The following is a 26,958-nucleotide window of genomic DNA, read 5'->3' as shown; positions in this document are numbered from 1 at the left end:
CATTGGTTACTCCTGGGCACCATTCTGGCCTTGTATAGAATCATCGGATTTGGAGGGTACCCTGGAGGTCTTCTAGTCCAACCCCCTTCTGAATACAGGAAACTGCTGCTGCATCCTGCCCAGCCTCTGTCTGAAAACCTCTAGCGAAGGAGAGCCCACCACCACACGAGACGGGCTGTTCCACTGTGGAGCGGCTCTTACCGTTAGGAAATCCCTCCGAATGCCTCGCCCGAATCTGCTTTCTTGTCATTTCAGCCCAAATTTGGTTCTAGTCCTGCCCTCGGGAGCAACAGAGAACCAGTCCGCTCCTCCTCCCGTCTGACAGTCCCTCAGGATATACGGCGATCCCTCTGGAAGTGGTTACCATGGAGAAAAAAGGTATTCTGCAAATTGGTCCTTTTAAAAATAGGCGAATCCTTAACATGAAGGGCGCTCTGGTAACCAGGGTGCGATGCGGGCTTGAAGGCTAGTTAGTCAGAGAGAGCTTCCGATCTCTTTCCTCTCCTTCCCTGTGCCGTATGTCTCCCTTTCTGGCTCCATCTCTCCCCCAATTGGGGGGAAGGAAAAAAAAATCTTCGCAGTAAGGCGAGAACCGCGTGGCTCGTTCAGGGAGGGAAGGAGGGAGAGGGGCAGACAGGAGGCGAGGAGAGAGGGTTAGGGGTAGTGACGCAGAGAGCTTTCTGCCTCCACTGGGTCCTCCCCCGACTTGGTAGAAGCCACACTGAGCGCAAAGATGTCTTCAGAGAAATCAGGTGAAGAAGAATGATTGATGACGGTTAGACATGATGCTGATGCTGGGATTGTCTACCTGGGTGGGCAGAAGAAAGGGGGTTGCTGTTTGGCTCATGCAGTGGCTTGTATGTTTGTGAGGAAGATTACAGCTGTGTGTCTGGGGAATAAGTGGTCTGTGAGGAGAGGCAGAGGTGCATGGTTATGTGTGTGTAAACTGAGATGTGTGCCTTGCAGGAGGGGAAAAAATTGTGCATTTTGAGATGTTTGGCAGAGGCCGTGCTAATACTGTTTTAAATATGCAAATATATATATATATATATATATATATAATGATGTTCTCCTTGTGAACAGCTTCGAGGTGGTGGAGAATAAATATGCTTCTGTACATAGATCTATGTTGCAGTTTGTGTGTGTGTGTGTGTGTGTGTGTGTGTGTGTGTGTGTGTGTGTGTGCATGCCTATAGAGAGATCTGGCATATGTGCATGCATAGAAGGCTGTGAAATTGGTGGGATTTGGGTTGGGTGGGAGGATAGCATGACGGATGCAGACAAGTCATTGTGTTTAACCTAGGAATCCAGGAGGTATGTAATTGGTTTATATGTGAAGCTGCACAATACTGCCAGGGTGTATGTCTGTTTTGTTTGCATTGGTATCAGATGTGCACAGAAAGGAAGATATTGGGTGTGTTTGGTGTGGGGGCATTGTATATGTAGTATTATTGGGTGTCTCAGTGGAGGTCACTGGTACAAGTGCCCATGAGTGGGGAGGGGGATTGTGGGCACACACGTGATGCAACATTTCATCTATGAGGTGTGAGATTCTGCTGTTAGTGTGGCAGAGCCACTGTGTTTGGCTAAATGTGTGCACATCAGTTTCTGATGTCATCCATGATGTGTCAGTGTCAGGCACTGTGTGAATCTGTGTAAGGAATCAGACCGATACGGAACCAAAGGGATATGTCACTGATACAGAGTGGCTTGATATTTTAATAGGATACAGCTTTTTTCTATTTTATGCTGCTTCATCAAAGATTGCATCAAAGGATTGTGTCTGAGCTGCAGAGGCACTGCCTATGTGTGTGAGTGTGAGCAACTGATAGACAATGTGATTTAGGTTGTGAAACGGCATTTGTTTGTGTGCTGAGGTGAATTCCCCACAAGTGTTGTATAAGACTGTGGGTCAGAAATTTGTGTGGCATGGTCTGTGTGTGTGGGACGGTGTATTCTGAGCAGGGGGTTGTCCATTGCGATTTCTGTATCACGTGCATCAGGACTGAGGATTTTGCAGGAAGATGAGTCCAGGCATTGCACCATCTCTGTATACATAGTGCTTCATAAAGAATGAGATGATGGATCCCTGTCCTAACGGACAACCTCAGTATTGACACAAGGGAGACAACCAGGGAAAGAAAATGGAGGGAAAGCAAAACTGAAGAAAAATATGTGGTTATATTTCTGGACTATATATATATATATATATATATATATATATATATATATATATATATATATATGATATAATGGACTATATAAACACACCCCACCACTGGCCTTTGATCAGTCGCACCACAGCCTGCAAAACACAATTCCCCATTATTCTCATTGTACAGCCTCTCCTATTCTACAGTTGCAACCTTCACTCAATGCCCCATACCTCATCCACTTCTGGTCTATATTTTATTTATTTATTTATTATTAATATGTGTAACTGCCCCAAACTTCCATCTTTCAGTGGCTTACAACAACTGTAGTTACTTCACATACACACCACACACAGCCCATAGTATGCACATTTGTCCGCATCATTTTTATTCAAAATACTGCACAAGCCCAGTACACAAGCCTCATAAAAACATTTCTCTCATGCTCAGACACAACCTATGCTGTCCCTACACAGCCTTCCCCAGTCCAAACATACAGACCCCCAGAACAACCCTCCACATTACACACATTACACATCCACATTAGATGTGGGCGATCCACATCTAGCCGCTCTTCACAGTTGCACATGTTGATTGTAGAGACCAGCAGTCTCAAAGGACTCCTCAGATAATTTCTTGGCTTTCATTCCTTTCTGGCTTACAGCCCACCAGAATTATGGAAACAAGACTTTCATTGGACAGATGGAGGGCACACACATTGCTGCTCCCTCACACCTACCCATTGCCTCTAGGGACTTCACAAATGGGATATGACAGTGCTGGCCAGGCGCTATTGCTTGTCCCCAGAAGCTGGCTGGCATTCAGAGAGAGGTTGCGTCTAAGCATGAAGGTCTTGTGGAGCTATTGATAGACCCATCCTCCATGCAAGTTTCGTTCTTTCTTTTTTAAATAATTTTTTTATTGAGAAGTAAACAAGGAGAAGAAAGCCAAAAAAGAAAAGCAAATTGCCATAGAATAGTATAAAGCAATATCATCACAATGAGAAACATCCCTTTTTCTACATGCAAGTTTCTAATTCCTTTTTAAATAAATGGCTATCACTATGTTTGATGACAATGATAATGATGAATACCATAAGTGAATTATATACTACATACATATATGTTTCCTTGGTTTGTATGGAACTTACTGTCAGTCAGATTCATTGGTAACCCCAACCTCTAGGACTACTGTTGCCAGAACCTAAGGGGTATACTCGTGGGGCAAATGGGCCGTAGCCCAAAGTTTGGCTTTTAAAAAGCCAATAACACACTATCATATCTTATTGGATTAATCCCCACCCCCACTCCTACTAAATGGTTTCAGCTTCTTTAGCCTTTACTTGTAGGAAGATTTCTTTCATTTATTTATTGTTCAATTTTTATACCACCTTTCACAATGCATCTCAAGGATGCTCTTACCCCTTGACTTGCTAGTTTGTGATGATGCTATTTAATGGTGAGGGATTCACATGAGGGAAAAGCTATGTGTTTGCTACTTCAAAAGTTCACTTCCTGTCATAGAATAATAGAATTTTAGAGTTGGAAGCGACCTTGGAGATCTCCTGCCCCTACCCTGTTCAGTGCAGGAAACTGCTTCAGCATTGCTGACTGATGATTGTGCAGCTTCTGTTTGAAAACCTTCAGTGAGGGAGAGGTTGTCACTGTCTGAGGCAGACTGTGGAACAGCCCTTCCAGTTGGGAAATGTTTTCTTAATGTTTTAGCCTAAATCTGCTTCCTTGTAACTTTAACCCATTGGTTTTAGTCCTGCCCTCAAGCTCAACAAAGTTTGCTACTCCTCCTATGCAACAGCCCATCGGATAGGTTGAAGATGGCTGTCATACGAGATACCTCATATCTCTCTTCAGTCTTTTGTTTGACAGTTCTTCATATGGCTTCCAGATTCCACACCACTTTGGTTGCCCTCCTCTGAACCCATTCCAGTTTATAACTTTTGCCACTTGTGGGGAGATGGATTCTTGCTTCTGACCATGTATCTAATCTAAGCCAAAAGTTACCACCCCACCCCGACTTTTTCAAAGGATGAGGAGCACTGGATTTAACTGCATGGTGGGAAATCCTACAAACACCCTATTGACTCATGTGCTGCAACTACCACACAGTAAGCTTTTTAGTGCTTGCTGCATGGCTTCTGGTGTCCTCCCACAGGCACGCTGCTCTTTCCTGTCTGTGTATGTGTGCACATGCATACACTACACATATATTTTTCTGAGACTGGTGTAGCATAGCAGTTGAAATCAGGTGCTATGAGCCATCTATTTCTGATGTAGCATAGCAGTTGAGACCAGTTGCTATAATCTTGGAAGCCCCTAAGTTCACTTGTCCCCTTGGCCGCTAAGTTACTGGGTGGCTTGACGGAAGCCACTATCTTTCAGCCTCATAAGGATAATACTGGCCCACTACACATAAAAGGAGAGGAAAGCTGGTCTTGTGGTAGCAAGCATGACTTGTCCCCATAGCTAAGCAGGGTCTGCCCTGGTTGCATATGAATGGGAGACTTGATGTGTGAGTACTGCAAGATATTCCCCTCAGTGGATGAAGCTGCTCTGGGAAGAGCAGAAGGTTCCAAGTTCCCTCCCTGGCTTCTCCAAGATAGGACAAGATTTTTTTATTGAACCAACAAACTACCAAAGCATACAGTACATTGGGCTGAGAGAGATTCCTGCCTGCAACTTTGGAGAAGCCGCTGCCAGTCTGTGAAGACAATACTAAGCTAAATAGACCAGTGGTCTGACTCAGTAGATGGCAGTTTCCTATGTTCCTATGTTCCTAACTGGTATAAGGATTACTCTATGTGAGGTACTTTAGTATACAGGAAAAGTCCTATATAAATATAAATATAAATACAAAGAACATGGTTTAGGCAACATTAAGTACTCCCCCCAACACTGATGTCAAGATACTTAGGTATGTGCTTAATGTTCTCAATGAAATCAATTATGGGGCTTAAAACCACTGAACTTTTCTTGGATTGTGACCTATGTATTAGAATTTTGGGATTGGTAGACAAAATATTAGGAAATTGGAGAGCTGTGCTTGTATGTGTAAGTAAATGGATACGGCCCTGAAGGGAGCATGAGGTAATAGGAACCTTGTACTTTTTCTCCATATTGACTCATCTATTACCCCTCATTTACCTTTTATATAGCCTTTTTTAGTATTTTGTAGTCCATTCTTCCTCACAACAACCCTGTGAGGGAAACTTTCTGCTTTGCAGGTTGGTAAGTGAGGCAGTGGAAGAGTCACTTGCCCAAGGCCTGCACAACAAGTCCAGTAATGAGCTTGAGTTTGAATCTCACTGGTCTCTTTATCCACTGGCACCACCCTTCCAGCCATCTCATCATTATACGTTGTGCCTTTCTTTTATCCATTCATTCACTCACCCATACACCCCTTCTCCCCCTTCCCCCCTCTTTCTTTCTCTTCTCTCCAGGGCACTTCTCTTCCTCCCTCTATAAATAGAAAGCAGGCAGGCACATGCAAGGTGACCTAAAAAACAGTAACATAATTTCACTCACCCCCTGGAGAGGTGGCCTACTTTGGCAGTGGGTGGGTGGGTGGGTGCGGGGTGGGTATTGGGCCACATCTTAGCACTGTGTGCGTGCGTGCACAATTGTGGGAGTGAGAGAATAAATATAAAGAATATGGAGTTCAGCTTGTGTGTACTGCATTGTTTCATGATGCTAAAGTGAACTATGTATATAAAATATACTAGGAAATTATGGATATTTGTGTGCATTGTACACCTGCATTTTAGGGGCTAAACTGCACATTGTGTTAAGTCCCTTTTTATTTATTTATTATTTTAATTATTTTATTTATTTATTTGATTTGTATACCGCCCCTCCAAAATGGCTCAGGGCAGTTTACAATTAAAACACACCACTAAAACAATAAAGAGCTAAAACAAATTAAAAAACAACATAACAATTAACAATTTAAAAACATTTTAAAACAACAATTCAACAATTACAATGATTAAAAACCCCAAAATCGGGTTTTGAATTTTAAAATAAACCAGAAATTAAACCCCCCACAATTTAGGAAGCTGAGAAAGCTTGGGTGAAAAGAAGGGTTTTCAGGTGTTTTTTGAAAATTGCCAGAGATGGGGAGGATCGTATCTCAGCAGGGAGCGCATTCCACAATCTCGGGGCAGCGACCGAGAAGGCCCGTCTCTGTGTAGCCACCAAATGAGTTGGCAGTAACTGGAGACGGACCTCCTCAGATGACCTCAATGGGCGGTGGGGCTCATAACGAAGAAGTCACTCTCTTAGGTACCCACGGCCTAAGCCATTTAGGGCTTTGTAAGTTATAACTAGCACTTTGTATTTTGTCTAGAAACCTATTGGCAGCCAGTGTAACTCCATCAGTAAAGGAGTAACATGGTCTCTCCGAGATGACCCAGAGACCAACCTGGTACCCCTTAACAGCACCCCTGTGAAGGGTGGCTCAGATGTGAGGTGAGGGCAGTCCTTTCCTCTACGCCATTTTCCCACCAAAAATCATTCCTACAATGCTACTATTTGCCCCCAGAGCTGCAAATAACAACTTGAAGGGAGGTTTGTGGGGAAACTGGGTGTGAGTGTGTGTGGAGATTAGACTCCTCTCGTACTGCATGTTGTGGTTCCAGTCTGAATTGGGGCCACTGCAGCTGTTAGTTAAGAAAGGAATTAAGCTAGGTTTAAGCACATTACTTAAATTTGTTTTTAACATAACATGTAGTTGTCATGGGACAATGTATATGTCAGGTTGCATTATCAAGTCCACTTTGACAGTAGGACATGCTTTGTGGGTGATCCCCATGAGTGAAATAAATAAAATAAATTAGTAAAATAAAAGTCACACAGAGCTACTATTTTCAGAAAAGGCAATTATAAGAAAAAGGATAATTATACACACAAAAAGTAGCTAATAGTTAGGGGTGTGGACACAGCTTCAGGCACCTGCCCTATTGTTAAGCAGAGGGAGAAAACTGCCTCAGGTAGCCAGTTTTAGCCCACTATTAAGAGGCAACAAATTGTTCAGTTATCTAACATTATTATAGTATTTATCGTTCAAGGCCTGGGAGTGGAGTCCCATTTGAATATCCTGCCTCAGGTGCCAAATTGTTCTGTGCTGATTCTTCATGGCTTTGGGTAATTAAATGTTGAATACCCTAAACACATAAGTAGACCCTGTTGGATTAGGTTGAGGGTCCATCAAGTCCTGTGTCTCCCAGCTAGATGCCTTTGGGAAGCCTACAAGCTGGGCATGAAGCCAATAGCCCTCTACCTCTGTACCCTCTCCAGAAACCAATATTCACTTGGTCTGGTGGAGTATTCGTTCAGAAAACAGAAGTTTTATATAGGTTTTATTCTGATATCACAATAAACCATGGTTTGTTGTGACAATGAGCCCCAGCTAGCCTTGGGCTTCCATGGTCCCCTCCGCATTTTGCATCACAATTCACAAACCTGGCTTGCAAACTGGGCTCAAAATGTGGCTTGAGATACTGGTTCATGAACTGTGATTTGAACAAACCACAATTTCCTGTACTGGGGCAGGATAGAAAAGTACAGAACGTTCAGAATGGCAAATGGAAGCATTAGGTCTTCAGAAAGGAGCGGAGAGTGGGAGGGGGAGAGTCTGAGGATTGTCTTTGTAATGGGAAGCCATTGGTTAGTGTTATGTTTGAATGAAACTATAGCAATCATGGCTTATAGCCACTGGTAGACCTATTCCCCATGGATTTATAGAAATCCCATTTAAAGCCGTCCAAACTAGCGGCCAATGACCATCACATACCTTGTGGCGGCATGCTTGACCTGGAATAGTTGGAAAGAGGCTGAGATGGGGTGGATAGAAGTAAAGCCGGATTGATTACCTTTGTGTTTTCACTTTTGCAAGTGAGACGCTGGGAGATGAGAGAGTGCAGCTGTCCATTATAACACACTATAGTCGTATTCAGGTGTAATGCTAAACTACTATGACTGTGCAGAAGCAGCACAGAGCCTTGGACTAATGTTTCCCTCAGAAGGGGAGGGGATTGAACTTTCTGTTTATACTGCAGAACTTTACTGTTTCTACTGTTTCTGTTTATATTGCAGTTTCCTCTATGCCCAGACTTGGGAAATGGTTGATTTAAGAACAGATTAGTTAACAAACCAGGATCAAAACCTATGGGGAATGGGAGCACAGCTCAGTATTGGTAGAATATCCGCTTTGCAAACAGAAGATCCCAGGTTTAATCTTCAGGTAGAGCTGGGAAAGACTTCTGCCTGAGCACAGGGCTGATTCAGTAGAGCTTCATGTGTTCCTTTGCTTCAGATTGTGATTTGTGAACAAACTATGGTTAGAATCAGCTATATGTTCCCAGGGCATGATAGGAAACTGGCTTGTTCTAATTGGAAAGGAGAAGCTTTCAATCCCTTCCTCTCATGCACAGAGGAGGTGGAAAGGGGAATTATCGATATGAGTGTGTACACACACACACACACATATATATCTTGTGCATATTTCCTGGGGAGAAAATCTCATTTAATTCAGTGGCACTTACTTCAGAGTAAACAAGCTTAGGACTTGTGCTGCACGTAAAACTGAAGGACAACAGGCTCCAACATATAGTACACAACCAGAAATACATTAAGATTGGGAGCACTTTGTTTTCAGTAAAATAAAAGGAAATCAGTGTGATAATTCATGTACAATAGATTGTAACCCTTTTATTTTTTTAAAAGATGCCTAAAATCAAATCAAATCAAATCAAATAAATAAATAAATAAATAAATAAATATGCATTTTTTCCATTTATATTTTTAATTGTCATTTTCCCACTAAGCCAAAGAGGCACAGGGTGTTGCTATTTTGCTTTCAGTTCAAAAACTCTGGGTCAAGACTGTCTGTCACTGCCAAGTATTGCTTTAAAATACATTAGAATTTAACATACCTTCAAAGTTGTGCCAGAGCCCCCATAAAGCAGCAGGCAACAAGCCATGTCAAACCCCGAAGACACTGCAAACGAAATTATTGTGCTGAAGTGGCTGTTACTGTTGATCAACAAAAACATAAATGTACTGAAGACTCAATTAAGGTCTCTGGTTTGTGTCATTAACCTGAAACAGATTAACCTTCTTATTAAAGAAAATTGTGCTCTGGAACTCAGGTGCAGAGTTACAGCTGACTCAGTGGCATTGTTGGCCAGGAAAAAAGCTGAGCCTGACACCTAACAGCATAAAGTATTGGGCTGAGGGAGGGAAATGAATTAAATGAATGCAGGCAGGCAGCAAAGCACAGCATCTAGCCTAGAACTTACAATATAGAACGATCATTTCATATGTACAAGAAGCAAAGTTGAAAACAGCACAAAGCCATTTCCTCTTGCCAGCAAAACAAAAAGAGAGGGTGGGGGAAAGGATTTATTCCAGCTTCTACACCTATATACCAGCACTGTCTTTGCAGCCCTTCAAGCTATCTTCCCACTCTAGCTGCGGTGGGTGATGGACTGTGTGTTCAACAACGACTGTTACACTGAGAATACACACAAATGCTGGTCACTTGATTTTGTTACACGGTTGTACAGCTTGCTGACCGTGCAACCTAATATAGGCCTGCTACAGGGTTTCTCCTAGGTCCAGGGAAGAGAGAGATAAAATATGCTGCAAACTCGACTGTGCTTATGGGGCCTGCACACAGTTAATTCATTGGGCAGCTTCACATGATCTGCTGCAAGTCTGAGAACCTTGTGGGCCTGTCATCCAAGCCCACTAACATTCTGGTTCCCGAGCTAGTTTGTTGACATTCACCTGAGAAAGACATGCTCTGCCCAACTTTAAATGCAGAGTACAAATGTTGGAAGGATGATGGCAGCCTGGCTTGGGAACTGTTGTTGGGTGAGTTTGAACAACATGTCCGCCTGGAACGCACGCTTGTAGTGGGCTGTGTGAAGGCAACCACTGTGCCTTATGCAACACACAAAGCAGCTCCATATACCAGCCAGCGTGTAGGGGCACTATTTAAGGGCAGTAATTCCCAAACTATTGGCTGGAACACACAGGTGTGTGCTGCAAGAGAATGTAAGGAAACGAATTCATTAACTGAAAGTTCCAGGAGCCCAAAGTATCCATCCACAGAAGAGGTTGCCTGGTGCTGAATCTCTGCTTGATTCACTGCTCCATAATAATGATAAGGAAGAGAGCTGGTCTTGTGGTAGCAAGCATGACGTGTCCTCTTAGCTAAGTAGGGTCTGCCCTGGTTGCATATGAATGGGAGACTAGAAGTGTGAGCACTGTAAGATATTCCCCTCAGGGGATGGAGCTGCTCTGGGAAGAGCATCTAGGTTCCAAGTTCCCTCCCTGGCTTCTCCAAGATACAGCTGAGAGAGATTCCTGCCTGCAGCCTTGGAGAAGCAGCTGCCAGTCTGTGTAGACAATACTGAGTTAGATGGACCTATGGTCTGATTCAGTATATGGCGGCTTCCTATGTCCCTATGACAGTACAGCAGAGAACAGCTGCTCCCTTGAGGAGGCCATCGTCCCAGAGTCTCCTCTCATGACAGGCCATGATATGGCCCTGTTCCTTTTGTAATGGCCTGTTTGATTCTAGAAAATAAGAAATGAACAGTACTAGAGAAAAATGTATTTTTGTTAGGCTTGGGCAGTTGTCTGTTTGAGGCTCATTGTCCGAAGTGAACAATGCATGGCATTGACTCCAGGCAGCTGTGGAAAAACCTCACACATTGTTGGGGCTAGGACTGGGCCAAGGACTGGGTAAATGCATTTATTTATTTGGCTAATTCTAATACTGGCCCACATATAAATTCTGGGCAATATTAAGTATTTTATAAAGAAGAGAGTGCCCTTCTATATGTGCAAAGCACATTCATCTCACCGCTTAACAAAGCCAGTACATACATACATACATATGACACATGCATACTGTGAAGAAAAGGCTTCCTATTGCCAGAATCTTATGGCCACAATTATGGTTTTAGACTCCTGTTTTATAGCTGCTTTCCTCAATCATTTCACCAGTAAAGTTGGCAAACTCACAGGTTACCCTTAAGGCATGCAATGCTGTGACATATTGATTCACCAGGGCGTTTTTCTGCTATATGAATAGATTCACACAGCAGGCTTTACCGCAAGTTTAGGCTTTACTGTGAGTTTGAAGTTGCCCCCCAAAACTGACGCAAAAGGTGGATTTTGTTTACCCTGGATATAAATTGGGCTAAACTCTAACACACAATGAAAAACCCAAATTGTGTGTGAAGTGCTTCCTGATAGCTCTCAAGGACTTTGGGGTAAATCTGGCTGATCTATGAAGGTACCCCCTCCATTCCGGAGGAGATGCAAGCTAAAAGCCCTGTGGGGAAAACACCCCAGCAGTTGGGATCTAGAATAGAACTTGTAACATTCAGCAATCACATTCAAAGTAGGGTTGAAATGATCATCTAAGGCTTGAAGAGCAGCTTCATAAGGACTGGCATCGTCTTCCAAATTGGTAGGAAGGAGCAAATGAGATGACTATATATTATTTGGCCTTCAGGGCTCCGGCAGTGAAGCAATATAGCCTTCTACTTTGCTGAAATAAAATCAGGGGTCTGTATAGTGAGGAGGTAATTGCAGAAATAGTACCTCCCTTGTTTCCAGGGAAGAGCAAGTTCTCCTGGGTGGACAAGAACAAAGGTGATGGTGGGATCTGAGCCATGCTGCAATGGGCATCCAGTGAACAACAGTCCAGGACTGATAAGGAAAAAGGGATTGTGCAGGTCAGAAAGCTGGAAAAACAATCAGCAGCAGCAATAGTAGAAAGCAGTAAAGGAAGGTGAGCCCAATAATGCAATGAAATGAGGTGCAGGAACATTCACAAGCTTTGCAGGCTGTCTCGCATAGCACGTTCAGAATTTCATCACCAAATGTTTTATACAGTAGCTGCATCCCTCATAAATACAAGCAGGGGTGCACCTAGGCAATTTTGGTGCCTGGATGTGAAGGACTTCAGAGCACACACCCCCGGCACCGCAAGTTAAAATTAAAAAGTTAAGGGGGGGCCTCTTGCCGCCACTCTACCCCGCCGCTGCTCCGTGATACCAAACCCTTCAAGAATTCAAGCCGCTATGTGCGCGGCCAGGGTGTGTGGGGGTCGAGCCGAGCAGGCCTGGACCTTGGGCCTTGATCCCCGGACCTTGGGGATCCGGTCCTTTGGCCTCCAAGGTCCAGTGGGGCCTCCAAAGGCCCAGGGCGGGGCTCCTACTGCCACCCCACCCCACTGCTGCCCCACGGCACCCAACATTTCAAGAATTCAAGCCACCATGTGCATGGCCGTGGTGGCAGGCAGAGCAGGAGCAGCCGTTTGGCCCAGCAGCCCTTGAGAACTGCGAGGAAGCTCCAGCACGCCTGCGCAGTTATAGCAGAGTGTTGCAAGCTCATGTCAGGCCCAGCAGCCGCTCCCGTTCCACCCGCCACCACGGCCATGCACATGGTGGCTTGAATTCTTGAAATGTTTGGTGCCGTGGGGCAGCAGTGGGGTGGGGTGGCAGTAGGAGCCCCGCCCCGGGCCTCCACTGGACCTTGGAGGCCAAGGACCGGATCCCCAGGGTCCGGGGGTAAGAGTGCCTCTGAATACAAAGCAATCTTATGTTGGTTTAACGAAGACTGTAGTCTAGGAACAACTCAAGTTCAAGTTCAAGGAACAACTCCATTTTCTCCTTCTCCTTTCCCTCCCTTTTCTTTCTGACTCCACCTCTCCCCCCACACGCTCTACAGGATCCCCAGTGGGACAAACTTCTAATCATCAAAACATAAAGGACTGCTAGATAGAATACAGCTCCATTTCCTGAAAGCTTGCAAGTCATGCACACTCTCTTTTTCCTGTGTTTTTCACATCTGACCATTTGCAGATGATGACTGACATTCTGACAGACAAGTGGCGTAATGCTTCCCTTCCCTTTGTCTCCATACTGCTGTAATGATTAAAGAATGTTGATGCTCTTCCCACATGCTCAAGAGTATTTTCCATCTACACATAATCCTGTTAGTTAAGGATTTTCCTGTCTTCCTATGTTTCTGTGGTGATAGAGAGCAAGATAAACCAGATTACTGTTCTATGTTTGCCTTTAAGCACGAGGGAAATGGGATAACCAAGGGAGTTCCATAGTTTCCAATTCTCTTTTAGAGGGAAGAGATGAGATTCATTCCTGTGCTCCAAGCTGGGGCAAAGGCTCACAATCAAAGGCCCATTCGTGTTACCTGGGAGGCCCAGTTACCACAAACCAAACAAGGATGATTGAAAGAAGCAAAACCACCATTTATTTTAAACCAGCGCTGGTGGCTCCTCTCTGAGCTTAACAGCTAGTCGAAGCGACGCGCGCAGCTGCCTGGGTCACAAGTTTTTATACTTTGGCATAACTACATAGCTGGGCATCAACATTCAGCCCCAAAGAACCAATTAGTTCATTGGTTAACATCATTGTCCGTCATATTACAAATATTATAATCATTGCTAGTTAGACAAGCATTCCCTAGTACAAAGAAACATTTCTACTGCCTATTGATAAGCGAAACTGTCTTCCTCAGATGGCCTTGAAGTGTTATTTTACAGGCCTTTGCTTTTTCAAGAGATACAAGGAGAGGGGGGCTCTTCCCCCTCTAGCTTGTCAGCAAATTTATGGCTTTACAGTTCGCAATTTGGCAAGGCAACTTGCAGACTCTATTAACCATTTCTTGACCAGTGCAAAGACACTTTCCCATTCCATGAGAACAAAGTGATTACAAAGCAGCTTTCAGAAAAGGCATTTTCCCCTCATTCCACATTCGTACATTATGTTCAAAACTTGTACAAGTATACAGTGTACACGAGTACAGATCTGTACACAGGTACAGTAATTAACCTGTTATGTTGAAAGCAGGTACAGAAATATACTTCCTATCTGTACCACGCATTTGAAGGGCCTGTATCCAGGTTCACTTTTTAAATGAACACAGGTACAGTACAGTTATTTAAACAAACATACATATGAGTGTATGGATTTCCATACACTCATACAGCATAATGTCTGAACTGGGCTTCAGTTTCTAGCCTTGAGATTCTGAATCCACCTTTTTTGCAACTAAGTGTTTTGACCTTGTGGTTTAACACCTGAACCAGGAAGTAAGTAGGAATTCCTTATGCTTTTTGTACTCCCTCATCTGCCTGTAAACTCTATTCCTTTATTTTTACTGTAATAAACTAAACTTTTTACTTGTTTATGCCACTAGAATGTGCTGGGTTTTCTACCATGTTTGCTGTACACAGGCCCTGTTGTGGCTACACACTAGATAAAAGGCTTTGAGGTTTGGCAGGGTTCCCCTTAAGCTTTGGGGAATACCCATATTTGCACACTTGAACATTCCCATTAATATTTGGGGGGTTCAGGGTTGCAAAGGTGTCCAAACTGCCTGTAAGTGGCTGGGGGAGGCAGCAAAAAACTCTTTCAGGAATAATTGTGAGGTGTCAAGACGTTAACAACCGGTTCTTGCAACATTGGAGAAACAGCTGCCAGTCTGTGTAGACAATACTGAGCTAGATGGACCAATGGTCTGATTCAATATATGGCAGCTTCCTATGCTGCTGCTGTGTTCCCTGGATTCTCCATATTTATGTACATACACATTGATATAGCACTGGTGCAGCGGGGAAATGACTTGATTAGCAAGCCAGAGGTTGCCGGTTCGAATCCCTGCTGGTATGTTTCCCAGACAATGGGAAACACCTATATTGGGCAGCAGTGATATAGGAAAGATGCTGAAAGGCATCATCTCATACTGTGCGGGAGATGGCATTGATAAACTCCTCCTGTATTCTACCAAAGACAACCACAGGGCTCCTTATCTTGGGTTGCAGTGGAAAGGAAACAGGATTTTACCACTCACTGTGACAGAATTCTTGGGTGGTAGGACCAAAGTATGTATTGCATTAATTGCGCCATTGGTCATGATGTGTCTGCTTTTTGTTTGATAAATAACATTTGTGGGGTAGGGATGATCAGGACTGAGGCACGGCAGTGAGAGGGGCTTTAATCCTTTGCCCCCGCCACGGTCCCAACAGTGGAGGCACTAGAAAACAATTGAGGGAGGGCACAGAATAGGCAAATTGCATTTATGACTGAGTGAGCTGTGTCCTATATGTTAGATTTCTGAAACACAAATGGTGGGGGGACTCCTTGTCTGAGGGGACACTTGTCCTCCTTGCCCGCTCTTCTGGAGCCATCCTTGGGTCCCAGTCCTATTTGGGGCCATGGTAGGGCACATGGACCCAAATGGCTGCTGTTTGCCCTAGGAAGAAAGCTCCCATTGTGTCAGTGGGTGCTTCCCTCTCAGAGCAAATAGCTGCTGTCTGGGAGGAAGGATCTGGATTGGAGCCACAGTGGGGGTAAAAGGTAAAGCGCCCCTCCCAGGGTTCCAATCCTGATGACTCCTGCCTCTGGCTACTATTATCAAACAATAAACACACCGGTCAAGGCCAATGACTCAATACACAATGCCTGTAATTTGGTCTGTAAAGTTCTTGCCAATTACAGATGTATGCATCTCTGGACGTGGACACAGTGTGGAGCTTGAAGTTGAAAGATAATAAAACTTCATTTTTTCGTGTTTGCTATGATGGTCTGCCTTGCTCACCTAGTCAGTCAAGAAATAGGATGGTGGGAGGCAGGGTCATGCAACATCACTTTGATCTGTGCGTTGATGTTTAGCTGGGAAGGCATCAAAAGCACATTCCACTCAGGGGCATAACTACCATTAGGCAAGGGGAGGCGGCTGCCTGGGGCCCCCCACGCCTCGAGGCCCCCCCAGAGGCAAGTCACATGACTCCCCAACACCCACAGAGCTTCGGTGCCGTGGAAAAGCCAACCCCAAGTTCGGAGCAAAGTCGGCATGCATGCAGCAAAGTCCTTGTCTGCAGAAGCAACTCTGAGCAGGGAGCGCTCTTCCCCATGGCGAGGGTGGAGGGTTGGGGTTAAAGCGAGGGAGTGGAGTTTTCTAGAGAAGCTGGCATAATGGGGATGTGAGTGTGAGTGCACTATATATTGTGAAGTGTGTGTGTGTATCACCGAGGGGCCCATTTTAAAATTTTGTCTCTGGGCCCACTCCAGCCTTGTTACGCCCCTGATTCCACTAGTGTTAGAACTGCCTTTGATATATTTGAACCCAAACTGAAATTAAAATATAAATCCAGTGAGTATAGAAGTTGGTCTTGGGCACTGTTTTCATCGTTAATGACAGAACACAAGACATGCGCACTAGATCTGTAGAAGACACAAGTCTTCGAAGGACAAGTGCAAGAATCGGGTTCAAAACAATTTTATTGCATTATAGAAACGAGTGTCAATCCGGCTGTGTTGAAAAAGAGCAATCAATGAAACTGGCGGCTTATAGAAAAAGTACTAGATATAGCTAGCCCTGTTCTTAAGAAATAGAAATATTGCTGATGGAAATTGAATGTTTAAAATGGTATTGTGCCATGTGTATACTGATGCTGCTTTAATCTCCTTTTTCTATGCTTTTCTAAACCTTGTCGTTTTCTTCTCCCTTAGGTCTCCCTGATTCTGTTCCGCATACTTCTCCTCCACCCTATAATGCCCCTTTGCAGCCGCCGCCGCCACCACCACAGGATGCCCCAATCCCCGGATACAGTGACCCCCCTACCACAACCGTGCACTCAGGCACCGCTACATTGCCCCGACTCGGCGGAGGGGCTGCCACCCTTCCTCGCCCTCCCCCTACCTCGGCCACTCTTCCACGCCCACCCCGCCACCATTCCGCAACACTACCCCGCCTTCCCCCTGACCCCTACATGCAGGAGACTCAGTTCAATGGGGCTCCTCAGGGCTACGTCGTGCAGACTCATCCGCCTGTTGGGACCCTGCCTATTGGAGGGTACATGCATCCGGGATACCCTGTCCAGCTGCAGCCTTGCACAGCATATGTACCCGTCTACCCCGTAGGGGCGGTGAGTGTCTGTGGAGCGGGGGTGGGTGGGGTGGATTTCTCCTCAGAGGAGCATCTGTAATACTCCTACTGTCTGTGAGGATTGGGGCTCTCTGAAAACAACAGGGGGGGGAATAAAGAGTCTTGTAGCGTCTTAAAGATTTATTTATTATTATTTATTTATTATTCAAATTTGTACACCACCCCAAATTTTCATCTCTGGGCGGTTAACAATAGCATAAAACAAATTAAAACATATACAAAAATTTAAAAACAATTTAACAATTTAAAAATCACCCGCAGATTGAAACCCTAACATTTATTTATTTATTTATTTATTTATTTATTTATTTATTTATTTAACAAACGTATTTCTGCATATGCTTATATGGACAGTCTACTTCATCGGAGGCATGAAGTGTCATCTTCAGTGCACACATACATATGCGCATGCACACACAGAAAGAGAGAAAAATGGGAAAGATGGGATTAAAGGGCTCTGGGATGAAAGAGGCAAAGTCAGTGACCAGTATGATGTTGAGTTAAAGTATAACAGTTAAGTATAGTGATGATTCTCATCAACTTTGCAGATCAAGCACTCTTCCTAACTATGCTGAGTTAATCCACTAAAGTACTGAAACTGAAAACATGGTTCCCTGACATGTGAAAAATGAGACCTAATGGTTATGGATTGTGAGAGATACAGAGGGTGACTATTCTAATCTCATGTGAGGCAAAATATGTGAGATAAGTTCAATAATAGTACATTGGCAAGAATAGGAGATAATACAGTCTTCCTGACTGAGCTAAGTAACTTAGTACTGTATTGCATTAGGTCTAGGTTCATCTGATCAGCTTCTCACAGGAAACCGTTGCTCCTGTCTCAGTACTTTGGTTAATTAACTGAGCTTAGCCAGGAATGCTATTATATTTGCTGTTGTGAATTGTCATTGTACTTCTCTCTTATATTTTAACTTTACATAATAATAGTGGTTGACTCTGATGAGGAAAGTTACCTAAGGTGAAAACAGCTGTCATGGGGCAGCTGGGTTGCTGGCACCCCTTAAAACTTGGCACTCTAGGCAACCGCCTAAGTCACCTACAGTATGTGAATGGGCCGGCTCTGTTCAGTAACATACCCTTTCTTTTTTTAGTGGGTTCTGTTCTCTGTGGATGGGGCTTTGGTTACTGCAGGACTTTCACTACTCTCATTATCACTTTAGCATAGCTTTCTCTAATCCATTCAGTTTCCCTTCTGTTTGTGGGGAGAGCTTTTGAAGACCCTCTTCACTCCTATGGATGGAAATTTAGAACCTTTTAACACAATTAGCAGAATCAAATGGTAAAGTTTTTCCTGGACTGTACAATTTCAGGCTGTGGATTCATTTTGGTGAATGAATTGAATGTCCAAGTTCAGCCCTATGGGAGAACAAACAAATTCCCTACACATAGCAAAGCGACATGTCAGGGAAAACGCTAGGCTGAACGTTTCTCTCTCACTTGCTGATTTTGAGTATGAAGGGATTCCTTGGGGAAAACATTTAAACACACAAGCTTTCAACCGCAACTTGAAATGGTACAGTCCAGAAAAAGCTTTGCCTGCTGATCAGCTTTATTCTGCTGATCACAGAGACTGGTCCTTTGGTTTTTGATGTTTTTCTGATAGCTGTAGGCAGGTTATTCAGTCTAGGGGAGGACCCCTTCCTTTCATAATGGTGGTATTTGCTTTGAGGCATAATGTGTCATCCTCATTTTTTTTTTGAGTGGGTCTATTCTGAGCTTTAGAATTCCCTCCTATTTGTAGAATGGTGATTATGAGGGGAAATTTACACATTCAGCAAAATCACATGGTACAGTTCTTCTTGGACTGTGCAGGAGGAGGATTGCTTGTTCAGCAGCTCCCCTCACGTGCAATTGTCACTATATACAGTATACAGTAGCAAACCAGTATACTGGGAAGAGGGCCAGGTTATAATCTTTCTCCCTGGTGTGCTGATTTTCTACATGAGATGAAGACTACGATTTCCCAGCCGCAACCTGAAGCAGTGCCGTCTAGGAGGTACTCTTCCAAAGGAATGTGCTGAACATTTTATTGAATTTCTGGTGGGATATAAATTGGAGATCCTTCCTCCTGTGACACCAGTCTTTTGTCTCTTGCTCCCAGCCATACCCTCAGGGCAACCCTCCTCCTCCACCAGGTCTCTCCCCAACACAGGTAACCCCTGGCATTGCCATCCTGGAACCACGGCGCCCACCACATGATTACCTTCCCATCGCTGTCCTCACCACCATCTGCTGCTTCTGGCCCACAGGCATCTTTGCTATCTTCAAGGCTGTGCAGGTGAGCAATGGGAGAAGCAGGAGGGAAGCCACCAATAGCACATTCCTGAGAGGGATGTGTGGGAGGGGGTTGCCCTTGTGTATTGTGCGGCATTGTGTAGGCACATGCCCTCTACATCATCGTGTAGGCACATAATCTATACAATGCATGTACTTCCCTGATGTACATTGTGTAGACACATCAGGGAATTACATGTATTGGGGAGGTGCTGTATGTTTCTGGTCCCCACCTAAGGCCGTATTGTAGAGGGTGATGGGCTGGGCTGGGGCCCCATCCCTTGAATGCCATCTCAGCAGGTCCCATGTAAGTAGTTGCTAACTTTGCCATATACTCCTCACCTTCAAATTTGCAACTGGGGGGTAGGCAGATTTGGCCCAAAAGTTGCCAACTTTGAATCCCTGCAGTATGTTCCTCAATAAAGATATTTGGTTGAGGGTATGGTTCATTCCACAACTTGTCTGTAGTGGCAATGCAGTGAGAGGGAACTATCCAGTATTGTTGCTGATCAGGGTTTGAACACAGCAGGAACTCACATTTTTGTTGTTGTGTCTGTAGTCCTATTCTGACATTATGTTGTGTCTGGGTTCCAGATGTCTTTACAGTTGTACACGTTGTTGGGTTTTTTGGTGAATGACTGTAGCTGTGTTCATTTTAAAAGTACAGGCTCCTTTAAATGCAGGATCTAGATTCTAGATAGACAGTGCTCTGCTGAACCTGAGTTCGGCATTACATGTGTAACTGTTTTCGTGATACTATACACAAACGTTGAACATAATATATGAATAAGGGTTTTAACCAGCATGGTCTGTAACATCCTCACCACATTGTGAATAATACCCCTGCCCCCGCTTTTCCAAACAGAGAAATGTCCCAAACATTTAAGAAACCAACAGAATAAAAGAGAGAAAGAAACGCATTGAATGCTTCAGAAACATATGCTGGGTGTACACTCTGTTCCTGGCTGGCTGGCACCCCTCACCCTCCCACACATGAACACATTCTGTACTCCAGAGTCAATTGCTTCATTCAGTGTTCTGAAAATAATCCAGTGCTTTGAGGAGGCCGGCAGCCATTTTGTCAAGCTGGGAGAGTGCAAGGTCTCTGCCTCCAGCTGAGGTGCAGAGTCCATCTCCGCATGTCTACCCAGAGGATAAATAGTGTTTCAAACCGGTGCTTGACAGCCACTGAGAAGAACGCCTACTCAGAGAGGCATTTTAAGAAACTGGCATTTAAACAGAATTGTTAGGAAGGCGTTCTTAGCTGATCTGTGGAGTGACAAAGGAAAGTGATTTCTAAGGTCATATCCACACCAGTGTTCCCTCTAACAGGGATTCCCAGATGTTGTTGACTACAACTCCCATAATCCCCAAGCAAAAGCCTTTGCAGCTGAGGATCCTGGGAGTTGTAGTCAACAACGTCTGGGAATTCCTGTTAGAGGGAACACTGATCCACACTTCACACTGGTTTAATTATCATTCCCCCTTTCCAGGGAACCTTGGAAATGGTAAGAACATAAAAAATAAGGAGAGCCCAATTTGATCAGATCAGATCAAAGGTCCAACTAGTCCAGCATCCCATTTCCCATAGTGGCCAGCCAGATGCTTCTGGGAAGCCCACAAGCAAAGCATGAGGGCAACAACTCTCCCTAGCCATTGCTTCCCAGAAACTGGTATTCAGTGACATAGTGCCTCTGAGCATGCAGATTCCATACAGACATCACAATGATTAATAACCCCTGATAGACACTGAATCGCTCTAATTTCCTTTTAAAGCCATCACTACTACTTGTGGCACAGAATGCCAAAAGTAAATTATGTGTTATGTCAAGAAGTACTGTCTTTTGACTCTCCTGAAACTATTGCCAATCAATTTTATCCGAGTTGTTGTATTCCGAGAAAGGGAGGAATGTTGCCAACCCACAATTCCCAGGATTGGTTGTTGAACCTATGTCTACTATTCTCTTGTTTAAAACCATGAATTCTGATCCCTCTTCTGTTTAATATCCATTTAAATACTCCAACACTGGCAACATCTGTGTACTTTCATTTTTTCCAGGTTCTCCAGCGCTGAGCAGCAGAGTCAACAGAATAAATGTGATGCTCTGACTGGACTATAGCTCTTCAGACTGCAGGAGAGGAAGTCACATATTTGAATGTTCACATAAATGAACCTACCTGCGTATAGAAAAATAGCATGACAAGAAGACAATTTTAGACTAGAATGCTTTCCCCTGACATGCTAGCTTTCTATATGCAAGGTCGTTTTTTTTTTAAAAAGGTGGGATCATTAAAAAAGGCAGTTCCCTGCCTGCAGTTTGCTGTGGTATGGTGCAACAAAGGCTCCATTACGTGACTACAGGTCATGCACCTCGGCTCCTAATTCCTTATGTTTATTATTGAACAGTGTGCTAGGACTATATGAATTACAGGGTGTATTGTGCTGGGTCACACAACAGAGCATAGCTAGTCCCCAGGGACATGGTCTGAGGACACAAAGTGCACGGACTGCCTGCTATTTATTTATTTATTTATTTATTTATTTATTTATTCATTTATTCATTCATTCATTCAATTTCTATACTGCCCTTGAGCCAAAAATGGCTCAAGGCTAGTCTCATGTATGCTGCCTTGACTTCCACAGTGGGGAAAAAACAGCCGGTAGAGCAGCACTGGGTACTTTCTTTGATGACCCCTCACCCCCCCTCATTTCTCTCCATCAGGTCCGGACTGCAGTCGCCCGCGGTGACATTGTGACAGCAGAAATCGCCTCGCGGGAGGCCCGCAACTTTTCCTTCATCAGCCTGGCTGTGGGCATTGCTGCCATGGTTTTGTGCACCATTCTCACTGTGGTGATCATCATTGCCGCCCAGCATCATGACAATGACTGGGACCCCTAGCACTCAACACCTGCCTTTGGCCTACTCCTGTATCCTGGCAACTGGTGACAGAAGCCCTGAAAACCCTGGCAACCATCGCTCCCAAGGATGGTCCTTGACAACCATCTCCCCTGCAGTCCTTAGCAACGGTCTTCTCCCCTGCCAACGATACTCGGAATGCTTGGCAATGGTCTCCCTCATAGTCCTTAGCTACCGTTGGGCTTGTTTAACGGTACATACTCAGCAGATGACTTCCAGACAACAATATTCAGACTGATTCCTAACACACACCCTTGAGTCCACAAGTGTTGTTCTCCAGGGCTCCTAGCAACCTATTTCCCCTCCTGCCAGTTCTTTACCAGAATACTTTGCTTGCTTCCTTCCTTCCCAAGGAGTAGGCTTCACCTTCTGTGGTCATGGCAACAACCATCTTCCTCCTACTGAATTTGCATGTATAGTACCAACCATTAACAGATCAAAGCACCACCCATGTCTTGGTTCATCCCTACCCCTCTATGTCCACAATGGCTTTCCTGCAGTTCTGCAAGTAGAAGGCCTGCGTCTCGCAGGCTCAAACTTCGCTATTGTGGTCAACGAGCTGCAACCCTCATAAGTGGGAATCTGCAATGTGCTCTGAATTGTTGCTGCTGTTCTTCAGTTGCTTTTCTCCTCCTGTCTCACAGCTCTCCCTCTACAGTGAGTAGGTGGAGCCTACTTGGAGGTTTTGAATCTCCAGGTCTCTGTTTTGTTCTTCACCAGGGCCAGCTTCATGGGTCAGCATTGTTGGGCAGCTGCCAAAGGCACCCAGCCCCCCCAAAGGACCCCTGTTGATCCTTGAGACCACATCTGTGCCCATAGCCTTTATGTGGGGTGGTTGAGTGACTCAGGGCCCACCCAGGTGAGAGGCCACCCACGGATAACGGTTTGCCAAAAACCCCTGAGACCTGGAGTAGCCCTGTTTCCCACACACACTGCTTCTCATTCTCCCTACTTTCTCTGTCTTATATGTTAGGCCTGTTCTCACCATTCTAATTGGGGTAGGAGGCAGTGTTCTAATTTTTCTCATATGTGAGGAATGAGTTTTGTTCTGGGTGGTAGCATCAAGTGCTCATGTGCATTCAGAGTTGGACCTTCCTTATTCAACCTGAAAGTGATCTAAAATTAACTGGGCAGACATCCAAAAATTTGTGAATGCACACATGTGTGCACACCTTAAAGGGAACAGTGGTAGAAGGTGCATTCTACCCAGCCACCAGCACTACCACCAAGTTCGGGAGCTGTGCAAGCTCCTATTTTCTGATAATCTGAGAGTCAAAAGCAAGGTAGGAGGGGGAGGAAGTGAACATCTGTCAAGTAGCAGCTGGGTTGGAGGGCTTTTCAGCCTACTTTGTTGAAGTGCCGAGTGCAGCTTCTGGGTAGGATGGTCACGGAGGCCTCCAACCAGGGGCGTAGCTAGGGGAGAGAGGGCCCGTGTTCATCCCTCTCTCTGGCGGCCCCAGAGTGAGAGAGAAAATGAAGAAAATAGGGAGGGCTGGATCTGGAGGGCCCTCAAGAGCTGGGGGCCCGTGTTCTTTGAACCCTTTTACTCAATTATAGCTATGCCCCTGCCTCCAACCTAGCTTATGCTTAGCAGACAATCACTTCCTCTCCCGCCCCCCGCCTGCTTACCTTGCTTTTTACTCACAGATGATCAGAAAACAAGAGCACACACAGCTCTTGAACTTTGGTGGGATGTGTCTCCCACCCTAATCCCAATTAGAATCATGTGAACCAGCCTAATATGTGTTCTTGCTTTTAAAAAAAATGTGTGTGTTTTCCTAATGTGTTTTTGCTTTTTTGTAGAGCTATGTTTAAAGGCACACATTATTACAAAAATATCCTGATACTGAACTCAGTATACTTCTCCACTCCATCTGAGATAAATATTCAAAAGGCACCATCTGGTAATACATGTATTAGGACCAACCCAAATGATGTACACAGTTGTCAGAAGCAAGATTGCTGCTGTCAACTGTGTGTAATTTGATACTAATAAAAGTATTACCAGACTGTGACTTTTTAAATTTTCCTATTGACCAACAGCCGCCACCTGATTTTCGTGAGTTTCATATTAGTTCCTATCTGCTTAACACAATTCCTTTAATTCCACTCTGTTTTGCTTCAAGTTATCCAATTCTTCTCTGTTTTGTTTCACGTTATCTCCCTTTATATACCCTCCATTTCACACTGTTCCTCATTTTAACATTATCCCTGTCATCTTCCTTGGAGAGAGGAAAAACACCTCAGCAGTAATAAAAACTATTGAAGGCCTTGCAGTCATACATGGCATTAATTTAGATTCCTTCCCATCCTATTCTAAATGCTTGGAATAGATTTAACTTTAGTTCATCCTCACAGCAATCCTAGGAGCTAGTTTTAGAGAAATTATAATTATGATCGTTCTTATTTATTTATATAGATAGCAACCCTTCCTCACTGCAAATGGTGCTCAGGTTGCTTTATATAAAGCCACATTAGGAACATAGGAAACTGCCATATACTGAGTCAGACCATTGGTCTATCTAGCTCAGTATTGTCTTCACAGACTGGCAGCGGCTTCTCCAAGGTTGCAGGCAGGAATCTTGGATAGGGCTGAGGAATCTTGGATAGGGCTGGCAGGAATCTTGGATAGGGCTGAGAGAATCTTGGAGATGCTGCCAGGGAGGGAACTTGGAACCTTCTGCTCTTCCCAGAGCGGCTCCATCCCCTGAGGGGAGAATATCTTGCAGTGCTCACACATCAAGTCTCCCATTCATCTGCAACCAAGGCAGACCCTGCTTAGCTATGGGGACAAGTCATGCTTGCTACCACAAGACTAGCTCTCCTCTCCACATTAAAACTACCTTAAAAACAAAGTTTTAAAAGGAGAGAAATGGCTGGTGAAGGGGAAAGAAGGTATTAGCAAAAAGTCATCAGGCACTTTTTAAAGAGGTACAAGGGGGAGCAATACTAAATATGTGGAAGAATGAAGTGGCATTCTGGGGGGGGGGGGAGACCTGAGCAAAAGGTCTGATTGCTCACTGACTGAGGGTATGATGGTGGTGTTTCCCATCACTAGGGGGATGTCTGACCAAAGGCAGCCTCTAAAGCAAGATTCTGGGGAAGAGGTTTTGCTAGTGATATTGTGCTATGTACATAATGCATATTTGTAACATACACATAATGCAGAATGAGGTGGTAGAATGGTCTTCATCACTTCAGACAACGGATGTGAGAATTGCCATTTTATTGCTCCCTTATTATACCCGCCCCCCTGCCAATGTAGTAGCCAGTGTGGTGTAGTGATTAGAGTGGCTAAGACTGACACTCTAGTCTTAGGGGGAACCAGGCTCAAATCCCCACTTGGCCGCAAAGCTGACTCCATGACCATCTTGCTGCCTGACCTACCTCACAGTGTTGCTGAGGCTAAAGGGGAGGGAAGATCATGTGTACTGGCTGCTCTGAGCTCTCTGGAGGAAGGCTGGGATACAAATGTAACCAACAAATAGAAAACCAGCACACAAGCAAAGAGATGGGCTAGAAGCATTATGCTTGATAGCGGATGTAGCATAACATAGGAAGCTGTCTTATGCTGAGTCAAACCATGGGCCCATCTAGCTCAGTTCTGTCTACATTGATTGGCAGCAGCCCCAAAGGTTTCAGGCTCAGGGGTCTTTCCCAGCCCTACCTGGAGATGTCAGGGATTGAACCTGGAATCTTCTGCATGCACACAAGATGCTCTACCATGGATTTACAGCCACATCTCCACAAAGACCAAGTTACGAATCTGGTTTGAAACTCACTTCTGCGGCCATTAATTACTGAGCTACTCCCTCTCTGTCCCCCTCCCCCACTGTACAATACAGGGAAATTGTTGCTTAGGTTACTGGATTGTTATAAAGATAATACATATGAAGTGATACAAATGCTATATAATTAAAGAGGTATTATGTAGGGTTGGAGTTCCTCACTGGTCAACATCAGGCGCTTCACCTGATGTCAGAACTGGCATCAACATTTTTTTAAAAGTGAAATTTGAAGAAAATTTCAAGGTTTCTCCCTAGGATAAACATTTAAGAATTTTTAGTGGAAGCTAAACATGTTTCTGTATGACAAATGAAATTTCTCAGGGGCTTTCTGCGGACCCCTTATCTGAAGTAGTCCATTCTTCCATTTCTTTCAGCTGTAACTGCAGATGCAGAGAGATCTTCTATACATTCCAGTGGAGGCAACAGAATTCTAAAATGTACTACTTCTGATGTGGGGTATTTTTGAATCCTCTCCCTCATAAAAAGCTCTTTGTAGACTATCACAGCATAGAACAGCTCTGAAAGGTATTGACAAGTAGAGATGGGTGAGAAGTGGGTGTGTGGTGGGGGCATCTGTAAATCTGGGTTAACATAGAAAGATTTCTGGCTGTTTTATTTCCAGTGCCTCCATCCCAAACTGTGCCAAACCCCATATTCTCTTCCATGAATCCCCAGTTCCTTCCCATCACTTTTTCTTGGATGTTGGACTCTGTGATATTATTTATCTCTGTTTGCAAATGACATGGTTACAGAATCTCTCCCTCTATACATTACTTAATAAAGATGATTGATTGATTAA

At 44.4% G+C, this 26,958-nt stretch overlaps 1 protein-coding gene across 3 annotated transcripts; it reads left to right on the top strand.

Annotated features, from left to right (window-relative positions):
* Positions 1-244: 244 nt before the first annotated feature.
* Positions 245-26,958, top strand: PRRT1 (proline rich transmembrane protein 1). Of its 3 annotated transcripts, none has more exons than XM_053295610.1 (4): positions 245-378; positions 16,723-17,138; positions 19,281-19,457; positions 22,177-26,958. In XM_053295610.1, exons 1-4 carry the CDS (start codon positions 366-368, stop codon positions 22,351-22,353), a joined length of 783 nt encoding a protein of 260 aa, XP_053151585.1. In that variant the 5' UTR covers positions 245-365; the 3' UTR covers positions 22,354-26,958. The 3 variants fall into 3 exon arrangements, with proteins under 3 accessions (XP_053151585.1, XP_053151584.1, XP_053151586.1); XM_053295609.1 differs by lacking the exon at positions 245-378 and adding an exon at positions 583-752; XM_053295611.1 differs by lacking the exon at positions 245-378 and adding an exon at positions 642-775.

The sequence above is a fragment of the Hemicordylus capensis genome, chromosome 2 (genome assembly GCF_027244095.1).
Source record: "Hemicordylus capensis ecotype Gifberg chromosome 2, rHemCap1.1.pri, whole genome shotgun sequence".
NCBI classification, from domain to species: domain Eukaryota; kingdom Metazoa; phylum Chordata; class Lepidosauria; order Squamata; family Cordylidae; genus Hemicordylus; species Hemicordylus capensis.
This window is presented reverse-complemented; position numbering and strand designations above follow the sequence as displayed.